This window comes from Fistularia commersonii, chromosome 12, assembly GCF_037954325.1.
Source record: "Fistularia commersonii isolate RoL2024-O1a breed Wild chromosome 12, RoL_Fcom_v1.0, whole genome shotgun sequence".
Lineage (NCBI taxonomy): Eukaryota > Metazoa > Chordata > Actinopteri > Syngnathiformes > Fistulariidae > Fistularia > Fistularia commersonii.
Window position 1 is genome coordinate 16,449,464 of NC_141295.1, and position 21,816 is coordinate 16,471,279.

General features: G+C 42.6%; 1 protein-coding gene across 2 annotated transcripts in view; it reads left to right on the forward strand.

Annotated features, from left to right (window-relative positions):
• Positions 1-21,816, forward strand: part of fhip1aa (FHF complex subunit HOOK interacting protein 1Aa) — a 34,231-nt gene that overhangs the window by 1,140 nt on the left and 11,275 nt on the right. Inside the window, exons 3-5 of one of the 2 annotated variants that reach the window (XM_086157399.1) lie at positions 9,020-9,156; positions 15,199-15,263; positions 17,317-17,537. In XM_086157399.1, coding sequence (XP_086013525.1) covers positions 17,430-17,537 — 108 coding nt within the window. In that variant the 5' untranslated portion in view covers positions 9,020-9,156; positions 15,199-15,263; positions 17,317-17,429. The remainder of the gene's footprint in view (positions 1-9,019; positions 9,157-15,198; positions 15,264-17,316; positions 17,538-21,816) is intronic. The other variant, XM_086157400.1, reaches the window with a different exon arrangement.

The following is a 21,816-nucleotide window of genomic DNA, read 5'->3' on the forward strand; positions in this document are numbered from 1 at the left end:
AATATATGAATTGATATATATATATATATATACAGTATGTGTATATCCATACACATATATGAATATATATGTGTATATATATTACTTATCTATATGAATATATATACGTATAATATTTCACTTTTTGATAATATTATTTGGCCATTTCCTCAATTCATAGAGTGGAAGGTTGCCGGTTCCAACTTTTTTTGTTAAGCATCTCGCGTGTGTGTGTGTGTGTGTGTGTGTGTGTGTGGTTTCTTTGCATCTGTTCTTTGCTTTGTTTCTGCTACTTGCCTACTTGCACATCTGTATTTTCTACCCTGTAATCCTGCCGTGACAATTGAATTTCCCCGTCGTGGGATCAATAAAGTCCATCTTATTTTCTTGCAAATGTGAGCCAAATCAAACAGCCGTCTGTCTCAGTGAGCGGTGCGAGCGGTTGAAAGTTGCCGGTTGAATTCCTGAGCTCCCCTTAGGCTGTGCAGGTGTTGCTGAGCAGCTCCCCAGGCTCATCCATGATGGGTTCAAATCCAGAGAATAATTCAATTTCTGCTGCTCTTTTATGTGTTTGGGTGCAATTCCTTTATGGAGTAGATGACAAATTTTTTTTTTTAATTATTTTTTTATTTTTATTTTATTTTTTAATCATACTTTATGTGACCGTTTATTCTTTAAATGCCGACTAATTAACTCGTGGGATTTTTCTCAAGACGATCAAGACAATTAAGGGAATTCAATGTACAAATTAATAACAATTTGTGAAGACAAGATGAACATTTGCCTCCTGAATATTCATCATGTCACACGCTCGTCGGGGAGGCAGACCCTTCCCTCCAGATTAGAAATGACACTGACACATATTATGCAAAAACATGATTACCGGTGTTATCAACTGGAAACAAGTGACGGTGTTATTATTTCCGAGTCAGCAGGGTGACGGCTGCGGCATGTGGTTTTTTTTTTTTTTTTTTTAACGCTCTTGTCTTATCTTTTATGATTTCATCTGAATGATCCGCTGTCACAGTGTGTTCCAACAGCTTCTCTAAATGTATGATTTATCCAAATATTTTTGCCTCGCCTCGACCTGTGTTTTAGTCGATGCCTGTTGAAACGCGTTAATGGAGATCCAAGCGAGTTCGAGTTAAGTGGGAGTAGGTGTGATGTGCATTTTCTTGTTGCGGAGACAAGAACTATTTATTTGGTAGGAAAAATTCCGAGTAGAAATCAATAATTTGGAGTGGGAATTAGGATGCTTATATTATCACCTAATTCAGTGTAATATAGCACCCCTTGCTCTAAATCAGACCTGGGCATTTTACTTTTTTATCTGGCCTGCCAAACTACTTTCTTTTAATACTTCTTTTAAGTATTTTCAATCAATATTGAATTTAGAAGCTCCTTTTTTTCTCCTTTTGTTTAATTTTGTACAGATGATTACATACAAAATAATGTCGGTACATATATGTGATCATTAATCGTTTAAATAAAATGCCAAAAAAAAAAATTAAATATTGAAATAGCAATTTTCATTTTGTTCAGTTTACATGAGTTTGCCTGCGCATAGAAATTAAATGAAAAAACGTGGCCCGCCAGCCAAAATAATTGCCCGACCTTGCTCTAAATCCACTATTAGGATTAAATATTTATATTCTTAACATCTTCAAGTGATTTATTTTAACACGTACTTTCTGACTTTTGTGAAACCGCTATTTTTATCCCCCTATTCACATGAAAGGGGCTGTCGGGCACCTGTGTGCCGAACTGTTGCAAACTGTGAAAACGACCCCCTCTTCCCGAAATGTCTGTGTTTCATCATCCGATGAGGTGGCGGAGGCCACACAGAGCTCCTCGTGTGGAGGCTATTTAAATCCCCAGCAGCCCTCCTCTTCTGGCTTTCAGCCGCCCTGAGGGGACATGATGTAAACACACGCAAGGCGTCGACAGGACGCTCGTCCAATACCTGTGCACGGCACTGAAACGGTTAATTTTTTTTTCAGTTGGTAATCTCGTTTTTTAATAGAGAAATCTCTTTAATAGCATCAAATATTCTCATCCTCTGTGTTGCCGGTAATTGGTTACAGGCTGCTGGGCTCATCCTTATAATCTGTTCAGCCCCGGAGACGACGGCAAAGATCTAAATCTCGCCGTTGCTTCTCACTCCTTCCAATTAAAGCATCACCAATTGGGGGGGTATCACACACGCAGCCATGCATCAAAGCAGAAATCGCACGTCGGTGATATAAACATTGGTGTCCAAAGTACGAATGTGATATATGGCTATATCTATATATATATGATGCGTGTGCATACAGCACGATATCCGGATTTGTGTGGGAAATCACATTTCAGACAGATACAAATTGATTAAATATCTCCCAAAATGCGTGGAAATGGGCGGTGGTGTGATGGTTAGTGGTTCCGTCTCACAGCAAGAAGGTCCCTGGTTTGATTCTTCATGTTCTCCACTTTCCTCCAACAGTCCAAAACATGAAATATGTTCATTGGAGGGACTAAATATATATGTGTATGTGTGTCCGTGTATGGATTTATATATGTGTGTGTGTGTGTATGGATATATATATCTGTGTGTGTGTGTGTATATATATATATATATAGTGTGAATAATATATGTGTGTGCATATGTGTGCTTATATTTTGTGTGTGTGTGTATATATATGTATATGAATATATATTTATGTATATAGGTATGTGTATACTTTGTGTTACATTTATATATTATGCATAGATATACACATATACATAAATATGCATATATACACATTCGTATGTATATACTATATCTGTGTGTGTCTATATATATTTATATATACATATGTATGTGATCATTTGTTTATTATGCCAACACAAATACGTATACGTAGACGTATATGTATATATATGTGTGTGTGTATATATATGTATGTGTATATTATGCATATATATGCACAATGTACAAAAATGCATATATAATTTGCATATATATACATATATGTATACATATATATGTAGATACACATATGTATATATACATCTGTGTGTGTACATATATATAAACATATGTGTATATATGCATATATGTATATATATATGTGTGTGTGTGAGTGTGTGTATATATATATATATATATATATATGTATTTGTATATTTGATGTGTGTACATACAGCACGATATCAAGATTTGTATAGCAATCTAATTTCAGACACACACAAATCTCCCAGGTGTGGAAATGCGCAGTGTTGCGATGGTTCGTGGTTCTGCCTCACAGCAAGAAGGTCCCTGGTTTGAGTCTCCATGTTCTCCCATGTTTTCCATTTTCCTCCATCAGTCCGAACATATAAAATATGTGCATAGAAGGGACTAAACATGGGTGAATGAATGAATGAATGATCGGTTTCTAGGTGCGGACATTAAAATGATACGCCATGATTTTTTGATCATGAAAAATTCAGGAGTTGCTGAAATCGGATCTCGAGTGAACTTCTAGCCCGGCTCGAGTTCCAAGTTTGTTTCTCAGGGACGGAGAGGAATGTACGGCTAATCGGCCCTCCGGATTACTTCTCGGTGATGATCAGACGCTCACATTCTGGTGCTGGATCTCTGCAATCTGATGTGTCGCGGTCGCTCCGATGCGGTCACGTGGAAAGGGTTCGTCCCTGAGACCGTCACCGTGTTCCCGTTAGCTTCGCCTCATGGCCGATTACCGCGAAAACATTTGACTTTTTTTTTTTCCTTTACCATTTTTTCAAAATGGGATTCGTTTTCAGATTAATATGACTTGTTTATTTCTTTATTTTTTATTTGCAAATGTTAAGAGGTATGTGTGCGTTTCCCTCCCGAGACACAGGCAGGCTCAGTTCTCTCTCGTGTTTGGGATTAGCCCCCACCTCCCTGCCCCTGACCAGAAACTCACCCCGAGAGGTGACACACAACACGTGATCTTTCATAAGGTACATTTAGGATTATTATTTATATCTAATGACCGCTTGAAGTAAAAAAAAACAAAAAAAAGGCAATGTACAGTAAAACCTGGGCTTACAAACGGCGCTACTCATGAACAAATCGGCCAACGATCCAAGTTGTTGATCATATTTTAAATTGGAGTCGATGAACGAACGCACAAACTAACAAACTTGCGGGTTTTCTGCATTGTGATGTAGCGTAGTGGAAGTCGCGTGTGGTACGCTGTGTTGTTCACATCCTGTTATAGCGCTTTTTTATGCTTATTTTCAGTGAATTAGCCCTCATTATGGCTCCTAAAACAGTTGAGTGCTAGTGATAGCAGTGTTAAGAATCACTGTCGACCCGAAGAAGAAAATTATAGCTAAATGTGAGAGCGGTCTTCATGTTACAGATCTCACCAAATACTGAAGAACAAAGATGCGCTAGAGTCGGCTAATGTGGCTAAAGGGGCGACTATAGTACAGACTATAGTATAGACTATAGTTTAATAAACAAAGATCTGGAGTCTTTGAAGAAGTAGAAAATTTTAGACAGCTTAGCATTTAGCACTTAGCATTTAGCATTAGCGGGGGTCTCGTGCAAAGAAGGCTTTACTTTTTCATGCTGATTTAGGGAAGGAGAAGGCAAGTACAAAAACTGGCAAGAAGAGAAAGAACACCAGAAACACAGTAATATTTAAGAATATTTTTTCTTCCTTCCTGTATTTTTGCCACAAATACACCCAATGATAAGTTTCAAAAAAGTAGATATTTTTTCGGGGACTTGAGAACTGATCGATGGGATTTACTTCGATTTCAATGGAGAAAATGAATGCGGATCGTGAACGGAGTCACAGAACCAATAGAATTCGTAAGGCGAGATTCTACCGGCGAATAAAAATCACAAAGACCTCTGTGGATTCATGCTACGTGAGGTTTAGTCACCACATCTCTAAGGCCTCTTTAAACAGAGCCTACGTCGGACGGTTGATACCCGAGACGACAAAGCGCTCGGAGTCCCGGCTGAAGAGCGCCGCTGAGGTTCATCGCACTTTCAGCTGTTGTGGCAACAGGAGGGGCTGAATAAGCGCCGTTTTGAAGGAAAGCCCGGGTACAAGCTAGAAGATGTACGGATTGTCCCGGTCGACCGTCCTCGGGGCTTTACATCCTTATGATGGAGCACAATGCAGATTGTTAGGACGGTGCTGCTACTTCCTGCTTTGCTGGCTTTTTAAGAGGTTGTGTAGCGGTTAGCGCTCCCGCCCCGCAACAAGAAGGTCCCAGAAAGAACGTACGTGAACGGAATAAATAAATAAGATTACAAACGTTTGTAACAGACGTTTTCGTCAACTCTCTTGGGGAACTTGATCTCTGAGTTTTGTGCCGCATTAGGCTGAAGTGGGATCCAGTTTATTCCCACGCAAACTCTCGGGTAGCTTCACAGCCTCCCTCGGTTTTTGTGAAAAGAAAAGAGCCGTAACCGAATCTGGTCAAACCACTTCTGTTGTTTTGACATTGAGCTGGAACAAGGAGCGGCGCTCGCTCGTCGTTGGTCAGCAGCGGAGAGCAGAAAGCACATTGTGCACCGGGAGACTGGTTTTTACTATCCTGAAATGTACTATTACAGAAGAAGAGTTTGAGCACCCTTTAGATCAGGGGTCTGAGACTCCAATTGTGGCCCTCGGAATAATATTTTGTGGCCCCCTGCCTGAAATCAAATCTTTGTGTTAGTGCTGCCCATGTGTTTTTTCTCGCATGCATCTGGGGGTTTTATACAGTGGGTCAAAAAAAAAAAATGGGCAAGGTTAAAATTGAAAAATTAACTTTGGCAATTTTTTTTGCTTCAAAATTTGAAAACCAAATGATTTTTTTGATGGAAAAAAGCATCTGGTGACATTGTTAAAATGATCTTTTCTTATTTCTGTAAAAACCACAAAAACGATAGCGATTAAAAAAACGATAAAAAAAAAACAGGCAAAGATAGAAAAGATTGATTTAATAACCAGAATAGCCACAATTAGCCTTGTCTTATACATGCAACCAATCAATTTTCTAATAAATTGTGGTGGCCAACTTTCCCACAGGGACAAGATCTCTTTTAATACAACAATATTTTGAGGGTGTAACTTTATCAATTCTTTTTTCATTTTTATCATTAATTCGTCATGTATTTTTTAAGAGGAACAGTTCAGTACATATAAAGCTTTTTATAATTTACCCGTTTACCTTCTTTACACTCAAACAAATTTGGACTTATTGTTACTTCCAGGTAATAATTCAACTGACACGGCCCCTTTGAATTCAAATTAGGCCGTATGCGGCCCCCAGCCCAAAATGAGTTTGACACCCCGATTTAGATTTTTCCTAAAAAGGAGTGTAAAGACATTTGAAAGTTGTTTTTTTTTTTAAACTCCTGAGAGGAATTTTGACCCTAAAATATCTCCCCCTTCCATCACTGGATGGAGCTCTGTGCCAAAGCGTCTCAAAGGGCTCACGTTCAGATCCCGACTTGCCGATTCCTCGAAATCAAACCCCGTAGATCGCTGTCTTCATCAGATAAACACCAGGGCTTTGCCAGTGTGTCTCCCCCCCCCTTGCATCTTCATCCACGTGCAAAACATGGGAATTTATCAGTTGATTTGATACGATGTCGGGGGGAATAAAAAAGCTTGACGGGAAATAGACGAGATAGTCGGCCAGCGCTGAACGCATTCCTGTGGTTGACAGAAGAGCATTGTGCGGTGGGATGGAGCGGGGCCTCCTCATGCCAACATGAAAGATACACATGATGTCACTCTGGGCCCGCATTGTCGTCATCATTTCGCTCGCGGCTGAGACGATGAAGAACCGTTCCACACATCAGATAGGAGGGCAGATGACGTATGCTCCCTGATGTTCCCATTGTCATTCACAAATTCATTATCCTATCCCAGCTGTCATTGGGGAAGACGTCGCAATTTCATCGCAGGGCCAAACGGCCGTTCGCTCTCATTCCTATTGAGACCGTTTACCGTTTTACTTCTTTTGTTGATCGGAGCAACCGCAACCAAGACCAAGGAGGTGGTCGTTGGACTTTATGAAGAATCGGAGGAGACGTACCAATCCGGTCGGGGAGGTGGAGCTAGTGGACTCCTGCGAGTACCTTGGACAATCAACTGGACTGGTCACACAACGCAGATGGAAGGGTCGGAGCTGGATGTTTGGCGTCTATAGCAGGTGCCTCAACACCCTCTACCAGTCTGTGGTAGCCAAAGTATTCTTTTTGGCTACGGTGTGCTGGAGGACTGGGGGAGTCAATACATTACATCACATTACGGTCATTTGGCCGACGCTTTTATCCAAAGCGACATACAAGAAGTGCAATTCAGTCGCCGAAGATCCGAAGTACCAGTATTCGGAAGTCAGAAGTGACCGCTCAACCAAATAGCATCTCAGAACCATGTACATACATACATACATTTCAGGGGCTAAGTGCGATTAGCAGGGTAGTGCTTGGTGAAGATGTATGTTCTCAGCTCGTGGAGAAAGATGGGCAGTGACCCCGCAGTTCTGACCTTTTTCAGGATAGGCTCAATAGGCTCAACAAGCTGGTGGAGAACGTCCGCTCGGTGGTGGGACCGAATAAACTCGAGTCGGTTGCAGTGGAGGGGGGGGGGAAGGACAAATTAGGAGCTATCCTTGACTAATGCTAACCCTAACCCTGCGCAACGAGTTGTAGCTGATGGGCAGCTCATTCGGCCAACGGCTCATCCCTCCCCGGTACAGAACCAAACGCTTCAGACGGCCATCAGACTGTACAACAGCAGGCTGGACGCCTCATAACTCTGACCGGCTAGAGGTGCATTTTGGCTCCCGCTACCTCGCTCAATCACACATGCAACGTCCTCATTCTGTTAATTATTTTTATCCTTGCCGTTGTCTTCGTCCTTTTAATCGCCTCTTTTATTCACATTTATCTTCATACTTATTGTTATTGTTGCGTTGCTGTGACAAACAAATGTATATTTATATTCGAGCACCAAACACCGTGCTGCCTGTTTGTTGTTAATTTTATTCTCCTGTCAAGACGAACTTGATGTAATTTGACTTTTTTTAGTGAAAAAGAAAGCTGAAAGGGAAAAGAATTAATGGATGGAATGAATCAAATCTTACCGCTAAAAGAAAGTGCAACCACTTGGGCAACTCAGTTGAATAGATTTGCAACTCAGTAAGTTCATGTATTGAAATTTTGTCTTTTTGGGAAATTATTTTTTGATTGTGTTGAAATCAATGTTAGAAAATGAAATAAAAAACAAAAGGTTACCCAAGTCATAGTAATAATCTGCAGGTGAATGAGCTAGTCTCTGCAGAGTGAAAATAAATGAATAATGCTAAACTTTGATTTTTTTTTTGTTTTTTGATGATGTTATTTGGTCACTGTTCTTTGTTACCCAAACATATATATAAAAAAAAAAGTTTGGGCCGTTCTGCCTGTTTGCAAGAACAAATGTTTGTACTTACCTAATTCAAAATTGCCTGAATATTCGTTTTATGGGGCTCGTCTTTGTAGCGTTTCAGTTTTGCATCCCAGTCGGCTGGTGGCAATTACAAATGACGTCCGTCCAATGGCGGCGCAGGGAGGCAGAAAAGTTCCTGTTGAATACGGAAAAGGCCCGGGCGTGTCGTTTCGCTCCCCTCGGGGGACTCGGCGTTCTTTCACGTGAATCTGATCGCGATTCTTTTGATCGGCACAATGCAGCCTCGGGGTTATTGTGTCCTTTCTTATCTGCCTGGAACAGAGCTCGCTCTTCTCTCGCTCTCTCTCCGCTTGCCAAACAACCACCTGCGTAGGTGTGTACGTGCAGGTGTTCGGAACGGCTCTTCAGTCTCCATCAGTGATAATTTAGCCGTAACATGGCAGGACCAGGTGAAGCCGTGTGGGGTCTCCGAGTGGGTTTCCAAAAACATGGAGCGTCTCATTGGACATCCTAATTTGCCCAAGTGTGTAAATGAATGGTCATACGTGAACCCCCAATGACCGCCCCTCATACGTGATCCCGATTGTATACAGAATGAATGAATGAATTGCAAGGCCTAATTTTTTTTTTCATATTTTTAGCTGATCACTTACACAGCAGCCCACACCCTGCCAGCCCTCATGTGCCTGTGAAAATCCAGACCCGCAGCACAGAGGATTACGTAACCGCGGTCTTATCTGCTGAGTGCGTCCGACCCGTCCTGTTTCAAGACAAACTGGTAGGTACAGTTTGAATTCATGTACGATATGACTTACTTCATAACAAAGCTATCCATCCATCTGATATTCAGGCCTTTGGAATGGAGGGGAATACTTAGATATGCAATATGTTGCAAATGAACGAGATGAAATTTAAGTTCTGTGGAGTTCTGTGATAGGAAGGGATGAAATACCGTATTTTCCACACTATAAGGCGCGCCGGATTATAAGGCGCACCTTCAATGAATGGCCTATTTTAAAAAAAGAATTAAAGAAGGCGCATATAATAGGAGCTACAATAGTGACGGGGGTTGCGTTATGCATCCATGAAATAGAGCTGCGCTGAAGGGAATGTCAACAAAACAGCCAGACAGGTCAGTCAAACTTCATTAATAGAATACAAACCAACGTTCTGACAACGTTCACTCCCAAAGCAACTGTGCGTACCGGTAGCTCATACCGGTATTTGCGCTGCCTTTTTCAAACAGTGCATTTTCTACTCAATTTGTCACAGTTCAAAGTGTTTCATAAAACGAACGCACCAAATTCATTGATGTTAAGTTTGCGTGCTAGCACTGTTGCCTTCATCGAATAGTGACTGCAGAGACGCTTCTACTGGCTGCTCTCTGTTCAACAACCCACTGTTGAAAATTGAGTCGGCGGCTGCTTCCCGTAGTTGCGAGACCTCTTGCGGCTCAATATTGATCCATATATAAGGCGCACTGGATTATAAGGCGCACTGTAGGTTTTTGAGAAGATTGAAGGCTTTTAGGTTTGCCTTATAGTGCGGAAAATACGGTAATGGATGCTTCTGTGATTGTCCTTGTGCCAGTTTGATTTTTTTTATGAATTATTATTTGTCATAGTGTCACCTCTATGAGGGTGCAGTGGTTAGCCCTTACGCCTTGCAGAAAGATTGGATCCCCCTCTTGTCTGTGTTGGTTTCCTCTGGGTTCCTATATAACCCCGTGATCAACTGGAGGGAATGGGTTTGATAGTCAACTATTAATGAATAAATACATCAAACATGTGACCTCACGTGTTTTCATAAACCCGCTTTAGGATTAGGCCTCTGGCCAGGAGCTCCCATGTAGCGTGAAATAAAAACTTGAAGAGGTAGGACCCACTTGAACTGCTCTCAGATTGAGTTGCACTCTCGGCTAAATGTAACCTTGATAAGATCACGGACGGCCTCCTCTATCCTGCGTTGTTGCTGATTGGGTGAGGACGGCGAGGCCTTCGCACGCGGCGACAGATTCTATCCTGCGCCGTCAGTGGCTTTACCTGGAGCGCTAAATATTTCAGCAGGAGCTATCACTTTAATTGGCTTGTATGTCACTGGGTTGCCATGGCGACAGTGTGGACAGTGTAAATTTCAGCAGAAGGGTCAGAAAAAAAGTCTAGCCGATTGTATTTGTCTGTGTAAAATGTCATCACGCGCAGTCTAACAAATAGTTAGTTTCTAATCAATGAGATAAATGGCGTGTTTGTTTTACACTGTCCTGTTTCTGGATAAGATTTTTGGACCAAGAGATTCGTTGGATAAATTCAGTCGCCTTATTTTAATCAAGACTTTGTCTTATTCATTACTTTAATTCTGTTAAAGTGCATTCATTGTGCTCATTTTGTTTGTTTATTTATCCATTTGACCCCTCTCACTATTATTATTATTATTATTATTATTATCAGTAGCAGTAGTAGTGTTACTTCGCAATTTTTTCTATTTTATTTATCATTATGTTTGAAGCCTGCTATATAAACTGTTAATATAAATGCTGTTGTTGGAGTGAAAAAAATCTTTTGTTTATCATAAATAATGTAGTATGAGAGTCAAAACTACAATTTATCTTTGTTCTGTTAATTAGATTAATGGAAAAATAGAGTCTTAAAACAAGACCATTCATGTTGATGACATGTTTTTTAAAAGTAACTGGTTTTATATTATCTATATTTTTTTATAAGAATTCTTCTGAAAAGCAAATTAAACTCACAAGAAAGATTCTTGAGGCAAACTTTCACATTTCTCATTATAGGAGTTGAGCGCTACGTGGGTAACTGGTGGAGAAGTTCATTTACCCTTCCGAATGAGTGCATGTAACAAACAAACAGATGGACAAAATAAAACATAAGGCCACTGCTTTCACAGCACCCCACAAAATAGCATCTAGCATGACTAGAGATAAACAGATGGTACGCTCGTCCCTTCAGCTGTTGATCAAAACACGCGGTCTCCGAAACTTTGATAGCGTCTCCGCCCTTAAAGATATCAGTCTAGCTTAAGTTAGCCTGAGGGGCGACGGATTTGTCGGACAGAGCGTGCCTGCTATATTTACTCAGCAATGTTCAGTTCGGAAAAAAAATGGAGAAAATATCCTTACTGTAGGTGGGGCAGGAAGATTCAATTTGATTTAACCAGAAGGCGACAGAGAGTCCGCCCTCGGCACGCGCTGGCTCACAAACCCTTGATCATCTTTACCCCGCCTCATCGCTGACAACTAACTCTTCATTCAGACACAAGAAACTTGCGCTGGATCTCGGGCTGTTTGCTCTGCCTCCTCCTGCTCCGCGGGTTATTTACAATCCTCCTCGTCCGACTACAGTTTATTGCCTCGCGAGACAGCCGAATCCCCCGAAATTGAGCTTCCGCGACGCACACATTTCTGCTCCTCCTCGGCTGTGCGTTGTCATAACCCTGTGTCATCCTGCAGAAATCGAACTCCAGAGTAAAGATCTAGTACCGATCATCCAGACGGTCGTTAAAAAAAAAAAATAACCGCAACTTTTGCGAATGCTTGCTCAGCAGGAAAGATGGTGATTGTTTTGTGTAAAGACGGGCGTGTCGTGCCTTTGAGCTGTTAGCGCAGGCCGCACCTGTGAGCACGAAACCCTCCGGGACGTCAACACTAAACCAGAAACCAAATGACTAAAAGATGACAAAGCCACTTTTAGAGCCTCTCTTTCTGTTTTCTCCGAAAACTGCTTTACCTTCGGGTCGGGCTGAAAGAACGAGGGCGATTGCTGATCCCTGTCCTAAACTGTGTCGTAGTGTTTGCCTTGGGAGTGAGAGGCGAAGAACCTCTTGCCCTATCAAAGCAACTCCGCTCCTTGAGAGCGGAACGGAAAATTCCAATTACGGTCGTACTACTCGAACTGATGCGGCAATTTGCCGCCGCCGGGACCGGGAAGGTCTCCGACGTCGACGTTCAGGGCCGTTATTAGACGGAACATGAGTTGTGAGGAAACCATGCATCGTGTCCGGCCATTTTGTACGTTTGGCACAAGTATTGAATGGGAAGATTTTGTCTGAAAGAAAGCTTCAGCCCCTAAAAGTCCCACTGGGGTAAGGGTTAGAACCTCACGAACCTTAGAAAAGAGTGTTTTGGAGTTGGTCTTGTGTGCGTTTGAGAGCTTGAATGTCACGTCCTTCTGAATTAGGTTTGACTGAACGGTCGACCTGAAAGACCTCCTTTGAGGTGACGGCGAATGGCAAAGGCCCGTTCAGCAGACATGCTTTGCTTTGTTTGTCGGTGAGTTCGACCAAAAGTATAGACTGAATGGCATCGCTGAAATATTTTTTTCATAAAATGTTCAATTTTTTTTGCTGGTGAATATTCAGTCCAGTGGACGGCCTGTGGTGCAGTAGTTGGCGCTACCGTCTCACAGCAAGAAGGTACCTGCTTGTACTGTATTGAGTCTGTGTGTAAAACCGGTGTGTCTGCATTGGTTTTCGCACACACAAACACACACACACACACACACACACACACACACACACACACACACACATATATATATATATATATATCTATATATATGTACAGTATATGTACACGTGTATATACATATATGTGTGTGTGTGTGTGTATATATATATATATATGCACATATACATAGATATATATGTGTGTTTGTGTAAATGTGTATATATACGTGTATATATGTACATATATATGCATATACATATATACAAACACACACATGTCCATATGGATATGTTCTAAATATACCATGTGTATATTTATGCGTATATACATCGATGCACATATATGTATACATACGTATATGTGTTTGTAGGTGGTTTATGTAAATACGTATGAGTGTTTATGTATATAGTTTATGTATATGGATACACACACAAACATACCCATATACACACACACATATATATATATATGTATATATATATATATATACACACACACATATATATATATATTGTGTGTGTGTGCGTGTGTGTGTGTGTGTGTGTGTATATATATATATATATATATATATATATGATATTGAATCATCTCATTCGAGTCAGAACATCTCATTATGTCCCAACCCTGTTTTCTATTCAAAAATAAAATGCTTTCAGCATCAGATCTTCAATTAGAGCCTCGTTCCTCGTTCAAAATAACAAACCATAATCTCCAACAAATGTGAAGAGTATGAATCGATAACGTGGACCAACAAAAAGGCGGTCAAGAGGGGAGGCCGGCAGAGACCCGCTGGTGTGTGAATACACAAGTTAATGGATTCATCAATATCACAGCCTCATCATTAAGAGAGGTTGGATGCATGGGGGCGGCGAGAAGTATTTTTAATGACAACTAAGTCAATATCAGGACCTTTCTTCGGCTGCGGCTCCGGCGGTGTTGAATGGTCCTGATGATAAATGTGGATGATATATAAAAACTGAATTCAAGTAATCAAGGATGCCAACTTTCAAAATTGGAATACCTGATAACATCTAACCCGGAGAATTCAGCTGGACTTCTTAACCTGTATGAGACGAGTCAGACAACAACTGATTTAGTTGGAATATAAATGATTCCATCATTATTAGTCCTTCCTTTTCACTGCGCTCTGGAGAGACCGACTGAAAGATATTGAGTGACCTAGATTGCTATTGTCAGCGTCGGCTTTCTTCCCGAAGAAACAAGCAGATCGGTAAACTGCTATTCAAAAGGTTGAGATTGAGCTTCAATAAATGCATTTCATTATCAAAAATGCCATAATAAGATAATTGGAAATTATCGGCTGAGTCCAGACACGACACACATATAGCTAAATTATTAAATTCCGAAAAAGGCGCTGTTTACAAAATGTTCTTCTGTGTCAACGGTAAACATAAATCTCCTTTGTGCAAAATGAATAAACAGCGATGTGAAATTTTACATCGTAAAGCCGAGCAACTGATGAAATGTCAAGACCGTCCGTTTGCATTTTCTCCGTTCAGTTCAAAATGTTACCTTTCTTTTAAACACGGTAATTCAGATGGAGTCCGCGGCGAGGAATGAAACCCAGGCTGATGAACCAAATGGGTTTTTGATGACTCTTCCTATCGCACCCGCCCACACACACTCACACACTCACAATCTGTCTCCCTCACACTCCCTGTTTACACGACATCACGCTCCGCGGAGCGGTTGAACGTTTCCCCCCCATTTTTCGAACGCTAACCGTCCCGAGCCGCCTCCCGCAGAGCCGAGCCCGCGGATTCAAAAGTGGCTACTTCAATCAATCCCCACTTTTTGTTTTCTCAACTTAAAATCCTACGTCGCCACATGCGAGGTCGGCGGTGTCGTGTGACAGGATTCCCACGAAGGTCGCCGTGGGAGTGGGTGGTCACGGGTCGGGGGCGAGGAAAAGGGCCTCTCGCAGCTCAGAGCGCATTTGCGTGGCAGCGCTAATTGCGACGGACGTCTGTGTTATCCCGCCACGGAGTCACGAGGACGCGATATTAACATGGATGCAAAATTCCTTCAGAGATACCAAAGTATGAAAACAAGCAGACAGCATTTGGACGGCATAGCTGTGATTTTTTACATTTTTTTTTTTTTTCTCACATACCTCCACCATATTTGTTGACGTTCAAACACCCTGTTTTTCATTTTTCCTCCCTCCCTCCCTCCCTCCCTTCTCATTCCCTCCTCCCCTCCGACCCAAGTCGTGTTCGGAGCAGCTTACTCATGTCCAGTCACTTCCCACCATGCCTCGCCCTTCGCACCGACGTTCACTTCCTCCACCTCACATATACTCTTCCTCTCCTTTTCTGTGTGTGTGTTTGACAACAGAACAAGAATGAAGAAGTCTTCCTCCTCTTAGATGCCAGGTCCCGTGCAAAGATGCTTCGGAGAAGGTAAGAATCCTCCGCCAGCTCACGTCACGCTGCTTTTTACATTCCTCCTCGAGGATCAGACCAGATGGAACCGTCCTAAGTGAAAGCAGATGGTGTAACTTTGACTCGTAACGCCTAAACTTTGCGGCGGGGAGTTGCTCCCGTCGTACGTTGGGATATTGAATTTAAAAAACGGGGACCCTCCGTGATTGGCTGAGAGGCTAGAGAGAAGGGGCAGGAACCTGAAGGCGCTGGTTTGGCGTGGGGCCGTGCAGCTGCTGCGTTATTATGGGTCGATCTCCCGCGGTGACCGTGACGCCGTGTATTGTGTGTGAGCTCATACCAGCTTTGTTTTAGCGAGCGGTCGCGTAAGATCTTGCAGTCCTGGCCGGCGGAGGAGGATTAAACTGTCCGTTATCAAAGTGATATCACGGCCTTTGGGAAACCCCAACAGATTCATCGCATGTCGCCAAGCAAGCGGCGGCTGATATTCGATGTCCGGAGGAGGGTCTACGGACGGATTCGCGAACCCCTTTTGGCTTCATTTTTGCCCCGAATGGCCCCCGAGGGTGTGTTGATGCTGCGGCGGGCCGACATGTCATTTCAGGCTCCGCGGGTTTTGCGATCTGCTGACCGGAGTTTGAAGTTGGACGTTAATATGCACCATGTGAAAATCATTCCCTCTGCCGTCATTCGTGTCGATTATCTCGTTTAGCTTGACCTACATTTCAATTGTCCGATGAAATCCAGGTCAAACGCCCGAGCGAGAGCTCACAACAACACAGACCGCTGCATGGCGGTGACGACCGAGTTCTTCCGAACAATTCCATGTCAAATATTCTGTAATCGACTTATTAGTGTTGTTAAATAAACATTTGTTATCAGAGCAACGCAGCGAGATTAGCCGCATCTGATCCGCTTTTGCTCTTGTACTCGGATTTGAATACGTGCCCGTATCGATGAGGATCACACTGATTATTAATCTCGTTGTCGGGATACGCGGCCATCAAAAAAACAACACGGAAAAATCCAACGTTGGAAATGTTTTTATTTAAATGCGATTCAAAAGCGTTTAATCGGACCGTAGTCTAAAGGGACTTATACAAACAGGTGGAAAATGATTCAAGGTTTTGAGAGTCACAGCAGTGCCTTTCCAAGCTTAAAATAAACTCACGGGGGTTGAGAGCATTGACAGATCGACATTTCGCCCCCGAAGGGTTGGGCAAGTTTTGGTCGTCTCGGTTACGATCATAACCGTACAATTATGGACCGTTTGTTTGGGGTTTATGGGATGGCCGTGGGTCTTAAAGTACACTCTGTGGAAACATGAACCTGTGTTTAGTTTCATGTTCACCCCGTTGAGAAAGCAGTAGTCCTTCGCCGCTCCCAGGATTGTCAAAGAAAACCTCTGTCTTGTCGAAGCCGAGTCAGATTTTCCAGCAGCATCCTCTCCAAGGGAAACAACAAATTAAGTCCTTTTCTAAGGCAAAAAGATGGGCATCTGCCAAACGTCCACGATGCCAATGTGAGTGTTGGAGCTGCTTTACAAAGCTGCCTACAGGCTATTTTCAACTCAAGTAATATGCCGTGTTTTGTCCAAACAAGGCTTGTGACTGATGTGATCCGCGCAAACTTGCAAACACAACGTACCCGCCGAAGCCACGTGAGAGTCTGATCCGCAAAAACAAGGAACCGTCCCCCCTGTTCTCTCGCCGAGTAGCTCGCACTCATTCGCCGTTTCGTCCGTCGAACTCCATGTGTAATAAGCGTGATGTCAGGGGGCCGCCGGAATCCGCTCGGGCGTCCGCGGTATTCCGAAAGCAATTTGACAGCTTCTTACGAAGTCCAGGGTGCGGCAGCGCAACTCTGAGCCAAAGTGTAGCGCTGCCTCTCCACGACTGAGTCATCTGACTTTGCCTGTTATTGTTCCCTTTTCCTGCATGCCTGTCATAGCTGCAGTCTAGCCGTGCAGAGGGAGACGAGACCACGATTCGTCCTCCGTGTCATTTCACAGGTGTTGCTATCTCACCAGCCTTTCTGAGCCGTGATTTGTTTTTGTCTTCCGCCCCCTCAGGTCCCCTGTGATCGCTCTCCCTCCCGTGGTCTCGGCTTCCTTCCGTAAGCGGTCCGAAAAGTCCTCCTTCCCGTGCCTATGACATGGTGTAACCCACATGAGATCCGGTCACCATGATGGCCTCCATGGTTGCCAATGGAAACCAGGATGGGCAGTCCCTGGTCTTGAAAGGGGTGGATCCAGAGACCTGCATGATCGTGTTCAAGAACCACTGGGCTCAGGTAAAGCGCTAGGATCCACTGAAATGGACAAATACCCTGTGTTACCATTTCTCATGTCTCACTTGTGAAGTAGTTATTAAACAATACTTTATTGTTTTCTCGATCGGTAAAATCCAGTGGGTGTCGGTGCAACTATCTCTTCATCTCCATCACATCTGGCTAAGCTAATGCTAATGCTAACTCCAACGTAAACAAACTTTGCCGACGTCCTGATGAAAGTTGTGTAGACGTTTCACTGCTTGAAACCGCTCTAAATTTAGTTTTGTCTGCCTGCCCAGACTTCCTTTTCAGCCGGCCTTCTGACAAGCTCACTTGCCAACAACAGTTGGAGAAACTTTGTTCATCTAAAATATATCTTAAGATAGTAATTATTTGTGTTTGAAATAAACAAAGCAAAAGATTGCTAACTTACATGACTGTCTCCGAAAATTTGAATATTGTGATAAAGTTCTTTATCTTCTGTGATGCAATTGAAAAAAACAAAATTACTTTTTCATGATATTCCAATATTTTGAGATAAGATTTTTGAGTTTTCTTAAGATGGAGGCCATAATCAGCAATATTAAGATAACAAAAGACTTGCAATATTTCAGTTGATTTGTAAGGCATCCAGAATGTATGACATTTTTGTTTTTGTAATTGCATTACAGAAGATAAAGAACTTTTCTGAGACAGTCCTGTGAGTACATCTGGGAGGCCTTCTGAAAAACTAATAGAGGATTGTTTTCATTGTGATAAATTTGAGCTTATCCCTGGATCGTCCTCTTGGATCTGCGTGGGGAACTAAAAAATGCAAATAGTGATGTTTCCATTATCTTCCAGGATGCAAATATTAGCAGTTGGAGTCATGGGTCGGCCTCGTCGCTGTTCCAGCTTTCATAGCAGCAGGAGCCCTGCTGTGCCTCCTCATTAGTTCCCTCCATATCAAAATAAGCCTGCGCGTAATTAGGTCCGGGTGGCGCGACGGTTCGCGCTTGTGCCACGCAGCAAGGTCACCGGTTTGATCCCAGCGGGGGATCTTTCTGTGTCGGGTCCGGATGTTCTCTTCCAGGTTCTCGGATTTTCTCAGTCAGTCAGAAAACATGTCCACTGGAAACTTGCATGTCTCCATACGCGCCATGCAGGACGGCCTGGTAGAGATAATGAATGGAGCTAAAGTTCTCCCGAATATTAGTTTGTCACCACCGGTGACAGAATCTAATTCTAAAGTTTTATTGCTATCATTTCCACTAAAGGACTTTATGGCGCCCGCAGTCAAGCATGTGTAAATGAATTTAGTTACAATGTAGGGAATGCGGGGAAAACAAAATACAGATGTCGATGGAAATATGGCTCCGGCCGCTTCTATAAACACGTCTTATATCAACAAATGTAAAAAAGAGAAAACTTGCGCTGAACTTCCTAATATCCCCTCACACAGTACAAGTGTTTCTGACTGTAGTTTTTTTTTTTTTTTCCGTCCTGGCAACAGCGAGAACTCCAGTGCAGTCACGGCTGCTGGAATCTTGGCAGTGAGAATCTGACCGTCTCAGACTTCTGGCTCTTTGCGGCAGCATGTGTCCTGGTTCACCCGGGTGGGACCTGGCAGCCTGCGAGGCCTCCACCTCCCACCCCGAGATGAACGCATTCCCGCTCGCTGGACGACGTGCGGCCCTTTCGAGGGACCTGAAGCATATGCGGAGTTATCGGCGCGACGATCATTTTATTTTCTGTCCCTGACTGGAGAGGTCAGCGCTAAAGAACGCATAAAATACCGATATTTCAGTCGATATTGAACGTACTTAATGTTTTTAAATGATTTTTAAAGCCTAGTAAATCAGGTTTACTCGTTTGTTGTTTTGCCTCCGTCGTCTCCTGGAAACCAAAGTGTTTCCGAGCGGCTGAATTGATTTCACTTTTTCCCAGTTGACCAAAGGCCCGTCTTCCTTCGTGTCATTATTGCAATTTGAAAAAGGACAAAACTAATTTTCTCCCCCGCTGTTTATTTATTTTTTTCTTGAATCATCACGACAATTGCTTCGCCCTGCCGTAATTCTCCACTCAACTACTGAAAGGGATAATTCCTCTGGTTAACACGTGTTGGTACAAGTAAGAGTTTATTATATGAACATGATTATGGAAGCCATTCCTGGCTCTGTACGCCTGTTGCTGCTGCAATGAGGAAATTTGAATCCTTTGAGACACAAACAATTCGATGGAGGAAAAAAAAGAAACAGCATCAGTCAGCAGTTAACCGAGTATTTGCATAAAGTACACCATTGACGTCTGGATTAGGAATGAATCAGTTATCGTCATGATATTCTTCTTTTTTAACTCAATTTTTATTTCGTTTTTCCCTACATCGATACCACATATAAGGAGGTGACGTGATCGTGTCATGACATGAAATAGTAACAGAAATATCAGGGGTGAAAAAAAGAAGAAAGGGTGCGGTTGAAAAAATGATTAAAAAAAAAAATTAGAAAATAAATGAATAAAAATCCACTCATGTAGGTCATCTCAGAAATGATGCTTATGTCCGGCGCCAGTCTAAAACTCTTTGAGTCCAACCGTTTTGTAAAAATAGGCTTAATTAATGCAATTGACTCCATCTGCTAAATGTCCCATACTTTTTTGGATCCGTGCATTAATATGTAGGGGGATTCGGTTTTAACCACCTGATAGTTATGGCTTTTAATGCTGCTGTGAGCAATTGTTCTGATATTCAATGTTTTTTTGGGGTTTAGTGTATAGCAACTTGATGTAGATAAGATAAAACGGCCTTGCATTAGCCCGACATTGCTGAGATTGCAGAATGAGGTGGTAATTTTCATTGAAATCAGGGTTGATTTTTTTAGAATAGTGGCAAAATATGCACCGAATGTGATCGGGAGCTTTTTCAGATGTATTCTATTTGCTGTCAAATCACAACACAGTTATCTGTAGACACTTGCAGGTCTGGACCAAACACAGAAACCCGACCTTTGCCTGTGAAAAACAGAGATCTGGGGGAGATCTGGGCTCAGTATGGGTGGCCTTCTGTCTCGACCGGCTTGGGTAGAAAGAGAAAGAGCGAGAGAGAAAAGTGAATTTTAGGATCCCCACCCTCATTTTGGGCGAACTTGCAACATAGCTCCAACCCTGCAGAGACTTTTAATCAGCAGCCTGATAACAGCGCTCCTGAATTTGCTTTCGGTTTTGGAAATACCTGAAACCCCAGAGTAACGTGTGACGAGTAACCTCAGCCTCCTCTTGGTTCATTGGTAGATTAGATTTATCTTCATTTGCGTCGCCTTATCTGCCGTTCTCCAGGCCTGACAGAGCTCGCTGTGTTCACAGCGACAAACACGCAACAATCTTTGGCTATACGAGCGCGTCGTGACCGGGCCGACACTGGTCACTATGGCGCCTCTGAGTGGCCTTATAAATCTGCCACTGTGCTATCTGTGCACCTTTGTTACAAGACATTAAGCATTTATTTTACGACACACCCGTTCACCGCATCCCGTGCTTTAGCTTCCAGCTCGAATCATGTTATTATGTTAATGTTAGATCATTTCTTCCCTGTGCACTTTATCCGCAAGTTATTTATTTTGCAGTGGAGCTGGAGTGAGTATCAGTGCTGGTCCAAATGTAAGGTTGATGCAGGTATGCAATTTTAGGGTGGTTATATGGATTCAAAAATGCCTACCTGCTCCCTCCGTCGTAGCGGGGGTTTCACTGATCCCGGAGGCTCGGGTCCTGTTGTGCTCAGCCAGGGATTATAATGTCTGTTGACTTGTTTCCATCAGCCTTGCCCAGTTCTGTTGTGCACAGCCAATTATTGTCTCAGTGGCAGGGCAGGCCGGGGACACTGGCTCCATTATTATGACTCTGGTTTCTATGCAGCCGACACACAAGGGAAGGGGCTGGATACACAAAGGACTGTTTCTCTCTGTAACCAAACTCAGTTCATCCGCACTTCGCTGCTCGTCTTTTAATGCCGTATTTTTGTCAATTGTTTCCCCGCATCATTTCAACCTATCTAATCTCTGTATTTCTAATTTTTGGCTTGCTCTGATAAAAAGGAAGGTGCTGTGAAAGTGAGCGCAATATTACAATTGTTGCATATTTCTTAAAGTTTTCATTATTTAGTATATAACGAAATGCTGCTATTATTGCCTGAATAAGATAAGATAAGATAAGGCAAGATATACTTTATTGATCCCCATAGGGGAAATTATTTTGTCACAAGTTGCATATTTCTAAAAGTTTTCATTATTTAGTATATAAAGAAATGTTGCTATTTTTTCCTTGATAA